At 41.1% G+C, this 15,505-nt stretch overlaps 1 protein-coding gene and 3 non-coding genes across 4 annotated transcripts; all 4 read right to left on the bottom strand.

Moving 5' to 3' along the window:
- Window positions 1-355: 355 nt before the first annotated feature.
- Window positions 356-9,892, bottom strand: ncl (nucleolin). The gene is made up of 16 exons (XM_049589077.1): window positions 9,735-9,892; window positions 8,608-8,709; window positions 8,402-8,516; window positions 7,608-7,730; window positions 6,965-7,219; window positions 6,560-6,706; window positions 6,088-6,171; window positions 5,783-5,906; window positions 5,246-5,382; window positions 4,668-4,794; window positions 3,360-3,496; window positions 2,754-2,886; window positions 2,250-2,389; window positions 1,849-1,975; window positions 1,321-1,598; window positions 356-1,125 (listed from the first exon to the last, which is right to left on the bottom strand). The coding sequence occupies exons 1-16, from the start codon at window positions 9,750-9,752 to the stop codon at window positions 1,064-1,066; spliced, it is 2,109 nt and encodes a 702-aa protein (XP_049445034.1). The 5' UTR covers window positions 9,753-9,892; the 3' UTR covers window positions 356-1,063.
- Window positions 2,543-2,676, bottom strand: LOC125896487 (small nucleolar RNA SNORA75). The gene has a single exon (XR_007450270.1). It is a non-coding gene; the product is annotated as a small nucleolar RNA SNORA75 (small nucleolar RNA).
- On the bottom strand, window positions 4,978-5,115 carry LOC125896497 (small nucleolar RNA SNORA57). Its single transcript, XR_007450280.1, has one exon. It is a non-coding gene; the product is annotated as a small nucleolar RNA SNORA57 (small nucleolar RNA).
- Window positions 7,322-7,461, bottom strand: LOC125896496 (small nucleolar RNA SNORA57). Its single transcript, XR_007450279.1, has one exon. It is a non-coding gene; the product is annotated as a small nucleolar RNA SNORA57 (small nucleolar RNA).
- Window positions 9,893-15,505: the final 5,613 nt, after the last annotated feature.

The raw sequence follows: 15,505 nt of genomic DNA, 5'->3' as shown, positions 1-15,505 counted from the left end.
CCTTCAACTTGAGCAGCAGTCTAATCAGCCAGAATAACCTAAGAAAATGTGGGTGTTGAGAGCTTTTAAATAATCTGTCCTTTCCCATTTATGTCAGATGGGTTGGACACGACTATGAACACCTTCCAACATAATGCAATACAATTCAACAGCACCGTAATTACTAGAGTCAAATGGACAACTGACAGTCTCGACACTGAATGCTTCAAGCTTCACAAAGGTAGGATTTATTGCAGGGATGTTGCATTGCATTGCATTAGACGGGGTTAGCTGTATTAAGTAAAGGTAGCAACTTTCATGTTCAATAGTATTCACTGCTGATACTTAAACAACATGGGTGCAATGAGGACAGACATTTAAAAATCACCACCTACAAGGTTTTATTTAATCACGTGAAAATCTTAAGATTCTCAGATGGGAAAAAATTAGTCAATGCACTACAAATATTTTATGTTACATAGATAAGAGGTCTTTAATCCTCTGTGACTCAGACACTGACTGTGCCCCACCAAAAACATGACAAAAAACACATTTGCCATTATCTTAACACCCGACTCCTGAGCACTGACTCAAATCTTCTATGAAAATATGCTTTGCACATTACAGTAAAACGTGGCACCTAAAGCAAACTAAATGACCAACAAAATAAAAACAAACATGGATACAAGTGTATTTTTGTTTTTTTACAAAAGGTAAAATGAAATCATACAAACTGTTTAAATTTACACAATGTATCTGACAAGGACAAACGTATTTTTCACAGCAAACTTGTTTGCCAGACCCGTTCCATTAAACTCCTTCGGAAAAGCAAGTTAGCTAATGAGGGCGAGAGGTGCAGGTTTGCGTTTGGGACATTCAGTACTCGCACAAAGCACTTGAGCTGAGAAGGTCAAAAGTTCCATTCTGGCACAGAAGGGTGGGGGAAGGATTGAGGGGGTCTAAATAAAGGGCTAAAATGCCCGTTAACAGTTAAATATATATCAATGACGCTTTCTGGAATGTCCAAAAGCTCTGAAAACTGATGAAACCAGAGTCCATTCAAAAAGTAAAATAGACTAAGGGTTTAGTCATCAAACTTGATTTTCTTCCCCTGGGGTTTGCCAAATCCGCCGCCACCTCTTCCACCTAAAATGAGAACAAAGGCAACTTCGTTAGGTGGGCAGCATTTTAAAGCGTGATCCAATCCAAGCAAAAAGATTATGAAAGCCATACAACTTCAGATTACTTAAATTGCATTTCAACAACTTAATGTTAGCAGCTGAGGAGACATTAGCTGATGGCTTTACCCTGTGAGCAAACAACAAATTTGATCTGCCTTACCTCCAAAGCCACCACGGCCACGTCCACCTCCACGGGGGCCTCCTCTTCCTCTGCCGCCACCACCCCGACCGCCGAAGCCACCTCCGAAACCACCGCGACCTCCTCGGCCACCACCACGGCCGCCAAATCCACCACCACCTCGGCCTCCGCGGAAGCCGCCGTCACCCTTGGGCTTGGCGTAGTCCAGGGTCACCTTGCTGCCATCGATCTCACCATCTTCCATGGCCTCCTTGGCAGCCTTGCAGTCTTCCTCGCTGTGGAAGTCCACAAAGCCAAAGCTGCGGGGGAAGGCAGAGGGGAAGAGTTTAGTTATTTCACTTAAGGTGGAAACTAAATGAATTTAGTCACCTTCCAACATTGCTAAGATGTTAACATTAAATAAAAAGTGATTTCACATTAAGGCAGCTCCCTGTTTAACTGGGAGTTTGCTTTACTTCTCATGCAAATCCATACACTGTCACTTCTGGACAGAGCTGTGCTCATAAGAGTAAACAGCCAGAGGGAATATTTACAACTCTACGAACTTACCCTTTTGATGACCCTGTTTCCCTGTCTGTAACTATCCTGGCTGCTGAGGCACCCTCGAACGCATCCTTGAGTGTCTGGTCTGTTGTGTCCTCAGAGAGACCCTTGACGAAGAGGGTTTTTGTTGGACCTGGTGGGAAAGAAAAGCAGTTACTAAAGCTGCAGTTTTCATGACTCATTTAGATTTTATCCACTAAATGATCCTCATCTAACGAATTAATGAATTAACAAGGTGAGGCTACATGCATAGACCAGATCAGGACTTGACTATCTTATTTCATCACAGAGTTTCTGTCGATTCAAGTTTTCATCACATCTGGCCATGATGATAAACTAGCTACATCTGCAGCTCTAAGTCAATTGAGATCCAAGCGCAGACGCATCAGTTAAGTTAGAGGACTTACCCGAGTTTCCCCTGCCACCATCTCTGCCGCTGTTCTGGCTGTACTCCAGTCGGATTGACCGGCCTTCAATTTCTGTGTTGTTGAGGTTTTCCAAAGCATCCTTAGCATCCTCTGTGCTCTCAAACTCTACAAAAGCAAAACTAAACAAAGAAGCACAACATTAGGAATCATGGTTTAGTAGTATAACTTAAAGTTAACTCTTGTACATCAAAATAGGTCTTACAATAGGATTTTTTTCCCCCTCTCAAAAACTGGCCAGTGTAAAATCCCTTTAAGACCATTTAGACATTTTTGTTTGTTGCACAGCAGACCTAGGCAACGCCCTTATGCAAGTAGGGCGAGCCTGTTCTAACTGTACATTGGCTCTGCTTCTCGTGCGAATCCATGCATAATCATGGGTAAGATTAAGAGGAGCTCATGAGAAGGTGCAGCAGTTTCAAGTGTATTGCTGGAGTTTAGAGGCTGAAAAACAGAAAATCCTCCATGGACCCATCAGATACTCACCCTTTAGGTCTGCCGTCTCTCTGTGGAATCCTGATGGAGACAGCTTTCTCGAATGTGGATTGCAGGGCATCCTCTGTGGCACTGAAGGCTAGATTATTCACCACCAGTGTTTTACAGGCTGCTCCTGCTCCTCCTGTACAGGGACAGAGGGAAGAAAGGAGAACGGTGAGATGACTACAAAGATGGAGAAGCACTCAATCTCCAGGAATTATAAGCTGCATTTGCATGGCCACATTAAGATGCAACTTCTCCCTTTCAATTAGAATGCACAGCCCTCAAAACATGCAAATACATGAATTAGATAAGAGCTTTATTATCTTAAATTAAATAATCAGTTTCTATCCATTTATTTGTCTGATCAAACTGCAGTCACCACTACAATAAGAGGTGCTGAGCAGCGCCCAAGTATAAATTTAGCTTCCTTATCAACCTCTTTAAGTCACCCACACCTCAGTCATGCCCTGCTTCTGATACTCTAAACATGCTGCTATAATCACAGAGCAGCTACCTAGTGCATACTACTATAACTACCACTTAACTACAATCCCATACAGCTCAAATACCCGTGCTAGTTTCATAGCTTTATAAAACATGCAAGGAGCTTACCTCCTCCCATGGCCCCTTTCTGGCTCTTGTCACCAACGTAGTCAACCATGATGGACCTGCCCTGTACATCAGCTCCCTGAGCCTCCTCCAGCATCTTATCTGCTTCAGCCTCAGTTTTGAACTCGATATAGGCAATGCTGTCAAAAGGAGAGAAGAGTTTACTTGTCTACACTAGGGCTAGTATACTGCCAACCAAACTGCTGGTTAACTGTATTTGAATGGCAGGTTTGAGTAATGCAAACATATCCAGAAACTTGTACACTAACAAAAAAATAAAAATAAAATTGTGCTACATTATTAAAGTTAAACAAAAACAAAACAGGCTCGGGGGAAATATGTATTAAACACAGCAACATTTGTCATTTAACATATTTCCTACACATTTATTCATATGAAATTTACAAGAGACATTGGTATTACTCAATAAAACTACACTAATAAAATCTTGACATTTCAATCCGTTAAAAAAACGTATGTGCAATTAAGTGGAGTTACACAGGAAAAGTACTGAACACAAACGGGCATGTATTGAATAATTGGTGGAGAAGCTTTTGTTTGCAACACCAGCTTTTAGAGGTGCTTCCTGTACTTAGAAATCAATCTCTCAGAGTCTCTCAGAGATGGGATTTTGGATGGGATCTTTTAGAATCTGTTGCCATCAACCAAGAGAAGATGAGACGCAGGTGGAACTTCCAGCATGGACAATGATGCAAAACATACTGCAAAGCCAACTGTCAGCTGGCTCCACACAAGTCTACACCAGAGTTAAACCTAAAAGTACATTTGAGAAAGAAACTGAAGATTCACAAGCAGGTACCTAAGAGTCTTCTAGATTTCAAGTTTGCCTGAGTGGAAGAATGAATGAAAATCCTATTTGAACACTGTTAGAGATTAATTTCCTCATACAGAAAGCATCTCAAAAACTGGCCCTGTATACAAAAGTGTCTTCACCAAGAAAAATACATTACGTGTGTTCAATATTTTTTCCTGTCATTTCACTTTATTGCACTTAAATTTTGATTGAAATGTTCAGATTTTTTTAGTGTAGTTTTGAGTTAATACCAATGTCTGCTGTAAATTTAATTGAAGAGCTGCATTGGAAATACGTTGATGAAAAAAATCTTGACATGATGAATCCTTATTTCCCTTGATTTAAGTCGATTTCCAATACTGTTTAGGATTGTTATCCAAGGTTAGCTTGTGGGAATCACATTGAGCTTTCTTGTGTTCCTTAAATATTCATCCTACTGACATCTGAACATAGAAATAAGCTAACAACTACTTCTATTAGAGGCGGCTTGTTCTTACCCTCTGTTTGAACCGTTCTGGCCAAGAGGTACCCTGACGTCAACTGCATCTTCAAAGATTTCTTTCAGGTCATCTGCTGTTGCAGAAAATGGAAGGTTCTTCACAAAGAGTGTCCGCGCATCCCTCTCTGTGAGACAAAAGTCAGTGTCAGTTTTGGGGTGGTGGGACTTAACTTTTTCAGTCTTCAGAGACATTTTTACACTGAAAAAGTACTGGCTCATCTTGACAATACATACAAGAATAATAATGTTCAAGTATAAAAGCAAAAATCTGCTGAGGCAAACTCTCCCATAAGAGCCACACAACTTAAGAATGTCACAGCGATTGAGGATAGAACCGGCAGACGATAACACACACCGGTACCGAAGACATAGCGCTGCATTTTCTCTTCCTCCGTACATTACACACACAAGTACTGAACAAACATATGCATGCCAAGAAATGGAGGTGTGTGGCAATTTTCTTAAAATGTAAAGTAGAAATATTTACATAGCCAAATTTGGCTGCCTGGAAACATCTCGATTTTATCTTTCCTTTACATTCACAGGAACCACATGGATGCTTTTTTCCCTTTTCACCTTTCTTGCCCTCCTGTGAGCTGTCTTTGCTTCGGGCCTTGTCCAACTTCAGCTCCTGACCCATGACCTTCTTGCCATTGAGCTCCAGTGCCTTCTGCATGTCCTCTTCGGATGCAAAGTCCACATAACCAAATCTCCTGTTGAGGCAAGTCATACAAGGTCAGTTAGACATTCCTGCTTAAGACAGGAAAGAGCCAAAAGAACTTGCCTAAAGTCATGTTTCTAAAACAATATACTGAGTTGCAGCTACAGGTCAGTTTAACTTTTTGGGGGGATTCATTGTTAAGTCTGCGATATAAAACAATGTCTAGCAACTGTAAAAGAGCACAAGGTAACTAACAACTGCCTTAAAGTGTTACCAGATAAATCAACTCTCTGGATCCAACCATCTTAGATGACATCCAGTGGTAGTAGCCATATTGGCGAAAACCCTGAGTTTACGTATTTCACAAACACACATCTCTGTGAAATACAAACAAGAACTGAATGACTATTTGCAAAACGGGGGCTTAGATGATTTTTCAATCATTTGCTTACTTGGAACCACCCAGCCGGACATCAGAAACCTCAAGACTGTTCTTTGAGAAGAATTTCCTCAGGGCTTCTTTGATTTCTTCAAAGTCTTTGTTGGCGTTCAAGTTTCCAACAAATAGACAGAACCCTGGTAAAAGAGGAGGTACATTTCAATTAACTCTCATTGTGGTGCAAAATTTTAAATTGTATTCATTATACTTGAGAGATTCAGAATAATAAAGGTGACATCACACATCAGTATTAAGTCCCTTATTATCATCATGAAGTAGGTTGGAATGTGATTGATGGGGTCAGTGGATAATTCATACCTTCACCATCTGATTTTGCTTTCTTGGCAGGTGGTGTGTCCTTCTTGCCTTCTGCCTTCCTCTTTGCAGGAGTAACTGGGACTTCTGTAGAGACAGGAGTTGCAAAATCTTAAATTCAGACATTTATTGAGCCAAACAGAGGAAGAAATTCTGGATCAGGCGTACCGTGTTAAACGTAACTACAGGCTGCACTAAATCTAAGAAACATGTTTCAGTTGCACGTTCATGTCATGTCAATGCTGCATTATGTGCCTGTTTCCATTTGCCTTCAATACAGCAATCATTTCACCTCAGCTTGTCTGCAAAGCTTTTTATATATGGTCCGAAACTTTACTTTTTTTAAATTTAAAATTTAAATGAAAACTTAAATGTACTGCTACACAAATAACACTGTGGAGAATGACATGTCCACTGAATTAAGACAAGTTTTAGCAGGTGAATGGCAGTAAATTTTTTCATCACCAAAACTCACCATCTTCCTCCTCATCGTCGTCGTCTTCATCGTCATCATCATCGTCGTCGTCCTCCTCCTCCTCTTCAGACTCTTCCTTGGCCTTGACCATGCCTGCTTTCTTTGCCTTTGCTGGCGCAGGAGTGGTGTCCATCTCTTCCTCAGAGTCTACAGAACCACATTCATTATTGTTAGAAATTATATTTAAAATCACTATGACCAACTTCAAACCACTGATGATCATTAACTCGTATCAGATCAATAAAAAAAGGTGACATCACACAAAATCAGTATTAAGTCCCTTGTTGATCATCATATACTCTCCTGTGACTGCAGCTGACAAGTAAGCCACTGCACACTGACTCAGTATCACCAATGCTAAAGATGCTCTCAAAATAAAAGAATTAATCAAAGGTTTGCTCTAACCATCATCATCGTCATCATCGTCGTCGTCGTCAGACTCCTCTTTGGCAGCCTTTTTGGCAGCTGGTTTAGCAGGAGCAGCCTTAGCAGCAGCCTTCTTGGGAGGTGGAGCCTCTTCTTCTGAGTCATCTTCATCATCATCATCATCATCGTCGTCGTCATCATCAGAGGCCTCCTTTGCAGGTTTAGCCTTCACTGGGGCCTTGGCAGCAGGTTTAGCTGCCTTCTTGGGTGGTGGGGCCTCTTCTTCAGACTCATCTGTACACAACACACACATGAGAATCATTAATTTCAGCAGACCGAATGCATGGAAGTTGATTTTAGGAAAATCTGCAGACTTTAAGACTCCACTGAAAGCAAGAATGTAACAGCGATTGAGGATAGAACCAGTGGACAATTAAATACACACTGGCACCGAAGACATAGCACTGCATTTTCTTTTCCTCCGTACATTACACACATGAGTACTAAACAACCACATGCATGCCAAGAAATGGAGGGTGTGTGACAATTTTCCTAAAGTGGTGAGTTAGTATGACTTAGAAATGTAATTCTATGACCAACTGTTACAAATAATTTAAAGTGGAATAAACCAGTTTTACAAAAAACCAACAACAAAAATCGTGTCATCTGCTGTAGGTCCTACCCTCATCATCGTCATCATCATCATCTGACTCCTCTGCCTTTGCGGGAGCAGCCTTGGCTGGTGTAGCTTTAGCCTTTGCGGGGGTCTTTTTTGGTGGGGGAGCCTCCTCTTCAGACTCCTCCTCTGTAGGTTGATTGACAAACACAAAACCTTATCACACAATGTTATACTCAATTTAACATGACGTAAGATGAACTCCCAATTTGTGGTTAAGCATGAATGTGTCAACATGTGTTATCTGACCTGACTCAATAGCCAGCGTACAAAAGGTTGGAATATCAGATCAAACTCAAGGTGTTGACCTCACTGTGTGGAACTAATTAGGATGTTTTCTTTCCATGTGTACTACTTGAAGTTGTGGCTAAACCCCATTTTAAAAATGGTGATAGCAGCAAACAGTCTTAATAGTCAAAGGATTTATGATATCTTAGTAGTGTTTAACAAATACATCAGAAAATTTACTTCCTGTGTACCCATCATGTCTCACTATGCCTAATCCATCAGATACAGTCAAAATCAGTGCCTCACTATTTCCCCACACATCTGGATGGCCCATCCAAATAGGTTGATTTGCAAATTTTGTTTCTTTGTATCTTAGTGTCCTTAGACTAGGAAACAGCAATCCTTATTACAAGCCAACTCTCGGATGTTATGCCATTTTCAGCTAAAACGTTCAGAGTGCTTCAGAGTGTAAGTTTTATTACCAAAACTGATACCAACTGACTTTGACTAGTTTTGTACACCGTTTTACCTTGCATTCAATTAATTTGGACGAGTCAAATGTCATTGCTTACCAGAATCATCATCGTCTTCATCTTCACTGTCTGCTTTCTTGGCGGCAGCACCATTCTTAACAACTGGGGCTGCTTTTGCTGATGTGGCTTTCTTTACCACTTTGGGTGGGGGCGCCTGGAATTTAAAAAACAAACAATTAAAATCTTAATTTAAACATCTAAAATATCCTATGGTACTTTAAAACAATAAGAAACTCAGACTGTACCTCCTCTTCCTCATCACTGCTGTCCTCTTCACTGGATTCCTCCTCCACTTCTTTGGGGGGTGGAGGGGCTTTTTTCTTTTGAGTTACTTGCTTGTTTGCTGCCTGTAAAAAGTAGGATAAAATGCAAATGTAAAAACTCCCGCTGTTCAAATCACACGTTTACCTACAGGATCCCCTCGTGGTTTATGTATTCTGGGTTTACCGGCATTGGGGCTAACAGCACGAGGTGCTTCAAATTTCACACCAAAACCCCCCACCTCCACCAAAACTGATTATTTAATCATTGTTGCAATGATTTCCTCTAGTTAAACGCGAGTCAGTTGAAGCGATAGCCATCAGCCTGGGCGGTAATGTGGTTCCTCGGTTTGTACCTCGTGTGTCGATCCGAGCAGGCGCACAACCCACGTGGAGCTCAGGAGGTCGGGCTGTTAGCATGTTGGCTAATTTTACCGTCTGCAGACGCGCTTTTAAACGCATGCTATAACAGTTACCTGCATGAGGAACGGCAACAAACTGATTCAATATGTTAACGACATAGTATAAGTCTGTTAAACACGGTGAATTATAATTAGTATGCCTAGAACTCGGTGTAAATCGGATTCGTCTCTGCACTCGGACTGATATATACCGGGCTAATGCTAACAATTACCGAACGGTACATGCTAGCTAACGTAGCCTGCATAAATTCACTTCTTCCATTTATTCTCTAATTAACTGTAATATTAATAGGCACGCGTGTGTGACCTGCCACTTAATCCATTTTCTATTCATCTTTAAACCCCATGCTTAACATCGAGAACGCGCATGAATGCCATCTTGAGTAGTCGGTAAGCGTTAGCGGGCCGAAAAACCACCAGCAAGGCACAAACATGGCCGACAAGACGAAACGTTACGTTTTCAATATCACCATTTTTCTCGACTACGTAGCCTTTTGCAGCCACTGTGTAATTAATAAAATGAATGAATTAGAAGTGAGATAACGAACACACATTTTCCCCTGGTGTCAGTTCCGGTTTTTTTTCACACAAATGCAGCAACTTCTTCGCAAAGGCCTCAAGCGTAAACACCGCTTTCTCTCACATACGCACACACATTAAAACAGTAAAATGGATGCCTTATGCTCTTACCTTTGCTAACTTCACCATGGTGCTGCTGTGTGTTTCAATGAAACACAACGAACTGGACGTTTAGGAAACAACTAACGAAATAGCTAACACAAACACGTGCCTCTGCCTACTCGGTGGGACATTGGACAGGAAAGACAGATAAGTGGAAGCCGCGCTCGTTACTCTCTTGCTCTGCGCGTCCACGCCGACACGCCCACATGACTGCTTCCACCAATCACAAGTTGGAACATATGCATCGTGCCCGCGCGTCGCCTACATACACTAAGCCATGAGAGAAATAGGGAAGAAGATTTTGTTACTTAAAGGTACCTAAAAATAAAACATGAAATGATAAATGAGTACTGTTTAATGTGTTATTGACGAAGATTCAATCAGATAATATAAAACAGTAAACTGTTGACAGTTTCATGAATGCTATGCTTACATTTAAGATATGGCCACTCAGCATTAAAGCAGCACCATGCAGCTGTTTATATGAGCCACGTGGTTTGTCAGTTGCCATCACCAATCAACCACATGTCGTAGTCCCTCCATGCGGACACTGCGCTAGTAGCTGTATGGCTCAATAACGAAAGTACAGTTAGTTAAGTATTTTACAGATTGTGGTAAAATTTTACTGTAGCTCTAGTAGTAAATAGTAGTAAAGTTAGTTCACGCAAAAGTTGTGTTCTGCAAAAACAGACTTCACGGGAGAAACTTTGACCCATGCTTACAAACATTTTTTTGAGACGAGAAAATAGCAAGGCAGATGGTGAGGTGGAAGCATGATTGTAGAAACTGTCAGTGTTTTTGGTGCACGCCATTTTTGTCTTTTGTCTGGACATACATTTTTAGTATGGATCCTATGCATTGTTTTATAAATGAGAGCCCAGATAATTAAAACCTGTAAACACTGAATAAAGCAGTTTCATGTTACAGATCAGTGTAACTCTGACACTGTTGGGCATGTCAGAGACAGGCAGCTCACCCATCACATGCTATTGTGTGTTCACCCTTCTTCTCTGATAACAGATGTTCAGGAGCCAAATTATTCCCAGAGGTCTCTTCCTCTCCAAAACAAACATACCCAGGGATTTAAACCGGTAAATACACTGCATACAGCAGTGTCACGTTGCAAATCAATATTTTTTCAGGTGCTAGTAGGCTTCTAACTATGGTGGCCAACACAAAAACCAAGAACATGAAAATGTGACTGGCCCCCTCTGGAGCCAGTGTTTGGTTTGTCAGCTCTGGGCTACTGTAGAAACATGGCAGTGAACATGTCATTCTCCATAAATGAGGACTTACTCCCCATATAAATATAAATAGCTCATTCCAAGGTGACAGAAACACAGCTATTCTTATTTGCAGGTGATTACAGTAAAGAAAATACAGTTATTATGTTCCATTTCTGCCATCATATCCCCCTAAATCCTATACACTGGACCTTTAAAGACTCCTCATCTGAAAGATGTTGGCTTTAATGTTGAGACTGAAAGTTCACCCTTGACTGTGTAAATCAGCAACTGACAAAATATCTGACAACAAGATCAGTTTAGCTGAGCTTTCAGTCTTATTTCACACTTCCTTTGTAACAGGATGGACATGTGTGGGTGTGTGTGTATGAGGTGTACAGCCATTCATCCAGACTCAGCTGATTCCCAGGGGACACCAGCAGCCCATTTGAGTAATTAACCCACAACACCACACAGAGGCAGCATTGCATTTTACATCCTTCACTTGTTTCACAGACCAGCGAGGAGAGAAAACCTTTCCATTTAAGCCAGTTGAATCCTCCTTTACTGAAGTCTCACAGTAGGTACAATAAAGCCAGTAGGCTAATTAAGAAGGATTTTATCAGTGATGGGTAATTTAATGTTTGTTTTGTTTGATTTTACTAAAAAGACATTTGAACTTTTTACTTTTTTTGCATTCTTTTTTGGAGGGATCACCTGGAACATTACCTTTTATAGTATGTTGCGCGTTGTGTAGACTGTATTAAGTCTACTAAACACATAAATCTTGTCACTGAGCCTGAATCTAGTAAACAGCATCGTAAGCTTCTATGTCAAAAACCTTTAAAAAACTGTCACTGTCACCTCACCCATCTAGCAATATACCTTATAGCTCTCTTTCCTTTTTGGCCCGTCTATCCACGTATCCGTGTGTATTAATATAAAGTACAGGGCTTCCTGGTGGCCTCGGGGTCAAGGTGTCGACCATGAACTGCAACATCCCCCAGTTTGTGTTGAGCTAGAGAGCTTTGTTGAATACCACTCCCCATCTTGGTCTCCCTTTATTTTCTGTCAACTCATGTAGCGTAACATTAACTACACAGTGACAGTACACTCTAAAAAAATGATAGGCGCTAAAAATAAAAATGTTTTTCAGCATAAAAAATAATATGTTTTAGTCAGTTGACAACTTATTTTAAGATGTTGGTCAAAATCAAAAACATTTTTACATTTTTGAGTAGGATGGATTAAAACAAATAAGTTGGTATCACTAAATATCACCACAACTTTTGGATAAATGTTAAGTTGGTTCAATTTAATTAAGCCTTTTGAGGTAAAAGCAAATCATGTTGGTTGTACTAAACTAATTGAGTTTGTCAGATGATAAAAGACAAGTTGTAAGTTGTCACTACTTAAAAAGGTGCTGCAAATTGTCGCTTTCATTTTTTCTTGTTGTAGCTGAACCAGTGGTTTCTCACTATAGCTATATTGTTGACTTATTTGACAGTCTCACTCATAATGTGACACTTATTTTGTAAATTTAAATAATTTTGACAGGGTTTAGTTTAGTAATCATACTGTCAATGTTTCTTCTCTGCACATCCATGTTGTGGGTCTGCCCCAAGGCCTCTTAACAGTGGGACGTACCCGGAACACCTCTAACGGGAGGCGCCCAGGAGGCATCCTGATCAGATGCCTGAACCACCTCAACTGACCCCCAGGAGCAGTGGCTCTACTCCGAGCTCCCTCCGGATGTCCAAGCTCCTTACCCTATCTCTAAAGCTGAGCTCAGCAACCCCACAGAGGAAACTCATTTCCACCGTTTGTATCCACGATCTCATTCTTTTGGTCACTACCCAGAGCTCATGACCATAGGTGAGGGTTGGGACGTAGATGGACCAGTAAATCAAAAGCTTCACCTGCCGGTTCAGCTCCTTCTTCACTTCGACAGACCAGTGCAGTGCATTCTCTGCACATACAATGTCTTTTTTTTTTTTTAATCCAAAATACTTACCTGAATATAACAGTCCATGTTTTACTGTGGATTGGTTGAGGGTGAAGGTGATCCCCAGGGAGAAATTTGATCAGTTGTAGCAGGCAATAAGTAAAGTGTGAAGCATAATAACAGAATTCAGCATTTACAGCAAGTGTGATTGGCAACCATGTCATCAGTTGTGTGTTGCAGCATTTTAATTCCCTCATGTTTCAGTGTTAATTCAACACTCCCCCTCAGGTGACTGGATTGTTTTCCACCTGACTATTTAACACAACATGTGGTTTCAGAGTCTTTCACCTTCATGCGTTTAGGTACCCTCTTCTCGCTGTCTTTCAAATGAGCTTTGCTGAATTCACAGGATGAACAAAGCTATTCTCCTGCACCTGTTAGTTCCTACTGTTTTGCAGGGGTGGATTAAATTAAGTGAGTCAAACAGAAGCACAGGGAGAGAAATAGATGCAACTGGGGATTTTAGGTCAGCAGGGATTTCCTTTATCACAGGGAGATGCGCATTTATTTTTGGGCAACTGCCCAAAACAAAGCCAGAGTAAGATTTAAACTCAACTGTAAATTGTTGGTAAAAGCACACAGTGGTAAATCTTTGGTAATGTTTCTTGAAAAGTCGATATTTTTGTCAGTGGTTGCATCATTGCTAATGGAATTAAAACTCTTGTCTGCTGTTATGAGTTACTGACTGCAGTAGTTCTCAGCAGGGCCAGTGTGTAATGAGCCAACATGATACAGTCAGCAACAAAAGAAGAGCTACTCATTGTTTTAGAGCACTTTCATTCTCTTTCCTTCCATTTCATTGTTCTAGGAGGAATATACACTCACCAGTCACTATATAAGGTACACCTTTCTAATACCCTTTTGCCTTTAGAACTGCCTCAGTTCTTGGTGGCATAGATTCAACAAGGTGCTGGAAACATTCCTCAGAGATTTTGGTCCATATTGACATGATAGAATCACACAGTTGCTGCAGACTTGTCAGCTGCACATCCATGATGTGAATCTCCTCCTCCACCACATCCCAAATGTGCTCTATTGGATTGAGATCTGGTGACTGTGGAGGCCACTGGAGTACAGTGAACTCATTGTCATGTTCAAGAAACCAGTTTGAGATGATTTGAGCTTTGTGACATGGTGCGTTATCCTGCTGGAAGTAGCCATCAGAAGATGGGTACACTGTGGTCATTAAGGGATGGACACGGTCAGCAACAACACTCAGGTAGGCTGTGGTGTTTAAACCATGCTCAGTTGGTACTAAGGGGCACAAAGTGTGCCAAGAAAATATCCCCCACACCATTACACCACCACCACCAGCCTGAACCGTTGATACAAGGCAGGATGGATCCATGCTTTCATGTTGTTTACACCAAATTCTGACCCTACCATCTGAATGTAGCAGCAGAAATCCAGACTCATCAGACCAGGCAACGTTTTTCCAATCATCTATTGTCCAGTTTTGGTGAGCCTGTGTGAATTGTAGCCTCAGTTTCCTGTTGTTAGCTGACAGGAGTGGCACCTGGTGTGGTCTTCTGCTGCTGTAGCCCATCTGCTTCAAGGTTGGACGTGTTGTTGGTTCAGAGATGGTCTTCTGCAGACCTTGGTTGTAACGAGTGGTTATTTGAGTTACTGTTGCCTTTCTATCATCTTGAACCAGTCTGCCCATTCTCCTCTGACCTCTGGCATCAACAAAGCATTTTCACCCAGAGAACTGCTGCTCACTGGATATTTTCTGTTTGTTGGACCATCCTCTGTAAACCCTAGAGATGGTTGTGTGTGAAAATCCCAGTAGATCATCAGTTTCTGGCGCCAACAACCATGCCACGTTCAAAGTCACTTAAATCACCTTTCTTCCTCATTCTGATGCTCAGTTTGAACTTCACCAGGTCATCTTCACCATGTCTACATGCCTAAATGCATTGAGTTGCTGCCACGTGATTGGCTGATTAGCTATTTGCATTAACAAGCATTTAAACAAGTGTACCTGATAAAGTGGCCGGTGTGTGTATGTAGTTCTTTGAGTTATAAAGGAAATGGATATCTCTACCTGCCACCTTACTATGTGTGTTTGGAAGAAGAATAACGACATCAAATCTGTATGATCTGTATACAACTATACAGTCCCACATGCTTCAGTAACATGGTTTGGAATAATGTAGAGTAGGCAGTAACAGGAACATAATCAGACTAAAAGCTTGCTTATATTTTGACACAAAAACCTAGAAAGTAGATCCTAAAATGATTTAAATAGCTGAAGCATTCAGTTTCATCCTGTAGTTTTGTTTTTTTGGAATATGGGAACATTTTGATGGAACTGGGTTTGAGCCTTAGGGATACATATTCTCTACATACCCTGACTGTTATGCGACCTTCCATTTGTCAGACTTTACAGCCTCTATGAGACTTAGTGATTTGTGCTTTCACACAAGCTTATTTATACTGGCCTTTGATGCAACTTTAATGAATGGCAGTCCTGCCACAAACATCAGTTTAACAAAGCTAACAGCATGGAGCATTGAGTTTGGCACAGGGGTGTTGATTATGTTCTGTGGGGC

This window comes from Epinephelus fuscoguttatus, linkage group LG10 (assembly GCF_011397635.1).
Source record: "Epinephelus fuscoguttatus linkage group LG10, E.fuscoguttatus.final_Chr_v1".
NCBI classification, from domain to species: Eukaryota; Metazoa; Chordata; class Actinopteri; order Perciformes; family Serranidae; genus Epinephelus; species Epinephelus fuscoguttatus.
Note: the sequence above shows the minus strand (reverse complement) of the source record. Positions and strands in the feature narration are given on the sequence as shown.

What these genes read in the sequence shown, in the direction of transcription:
- ncl (XM_049589077.1), bottom strand. An exon ending in CGATGATGACGATGATGATG is followed by an intron (nt 6,707 to 6,964) that starts GTTAGAGCAAAC and finishes GTGGTTCTGTAG; the next exon opens with ACTCTGAGGAAGAGATGGAC. An exon ending in CGACGATGAGGAGGAAGATG is followed by an intron (nt 6,172 to 6,559) that starts GTGAGTTTTGGT and finishes CTGTCTCTACAG; the next exon opens with AAGTCCCAGTTACTCCTGCA.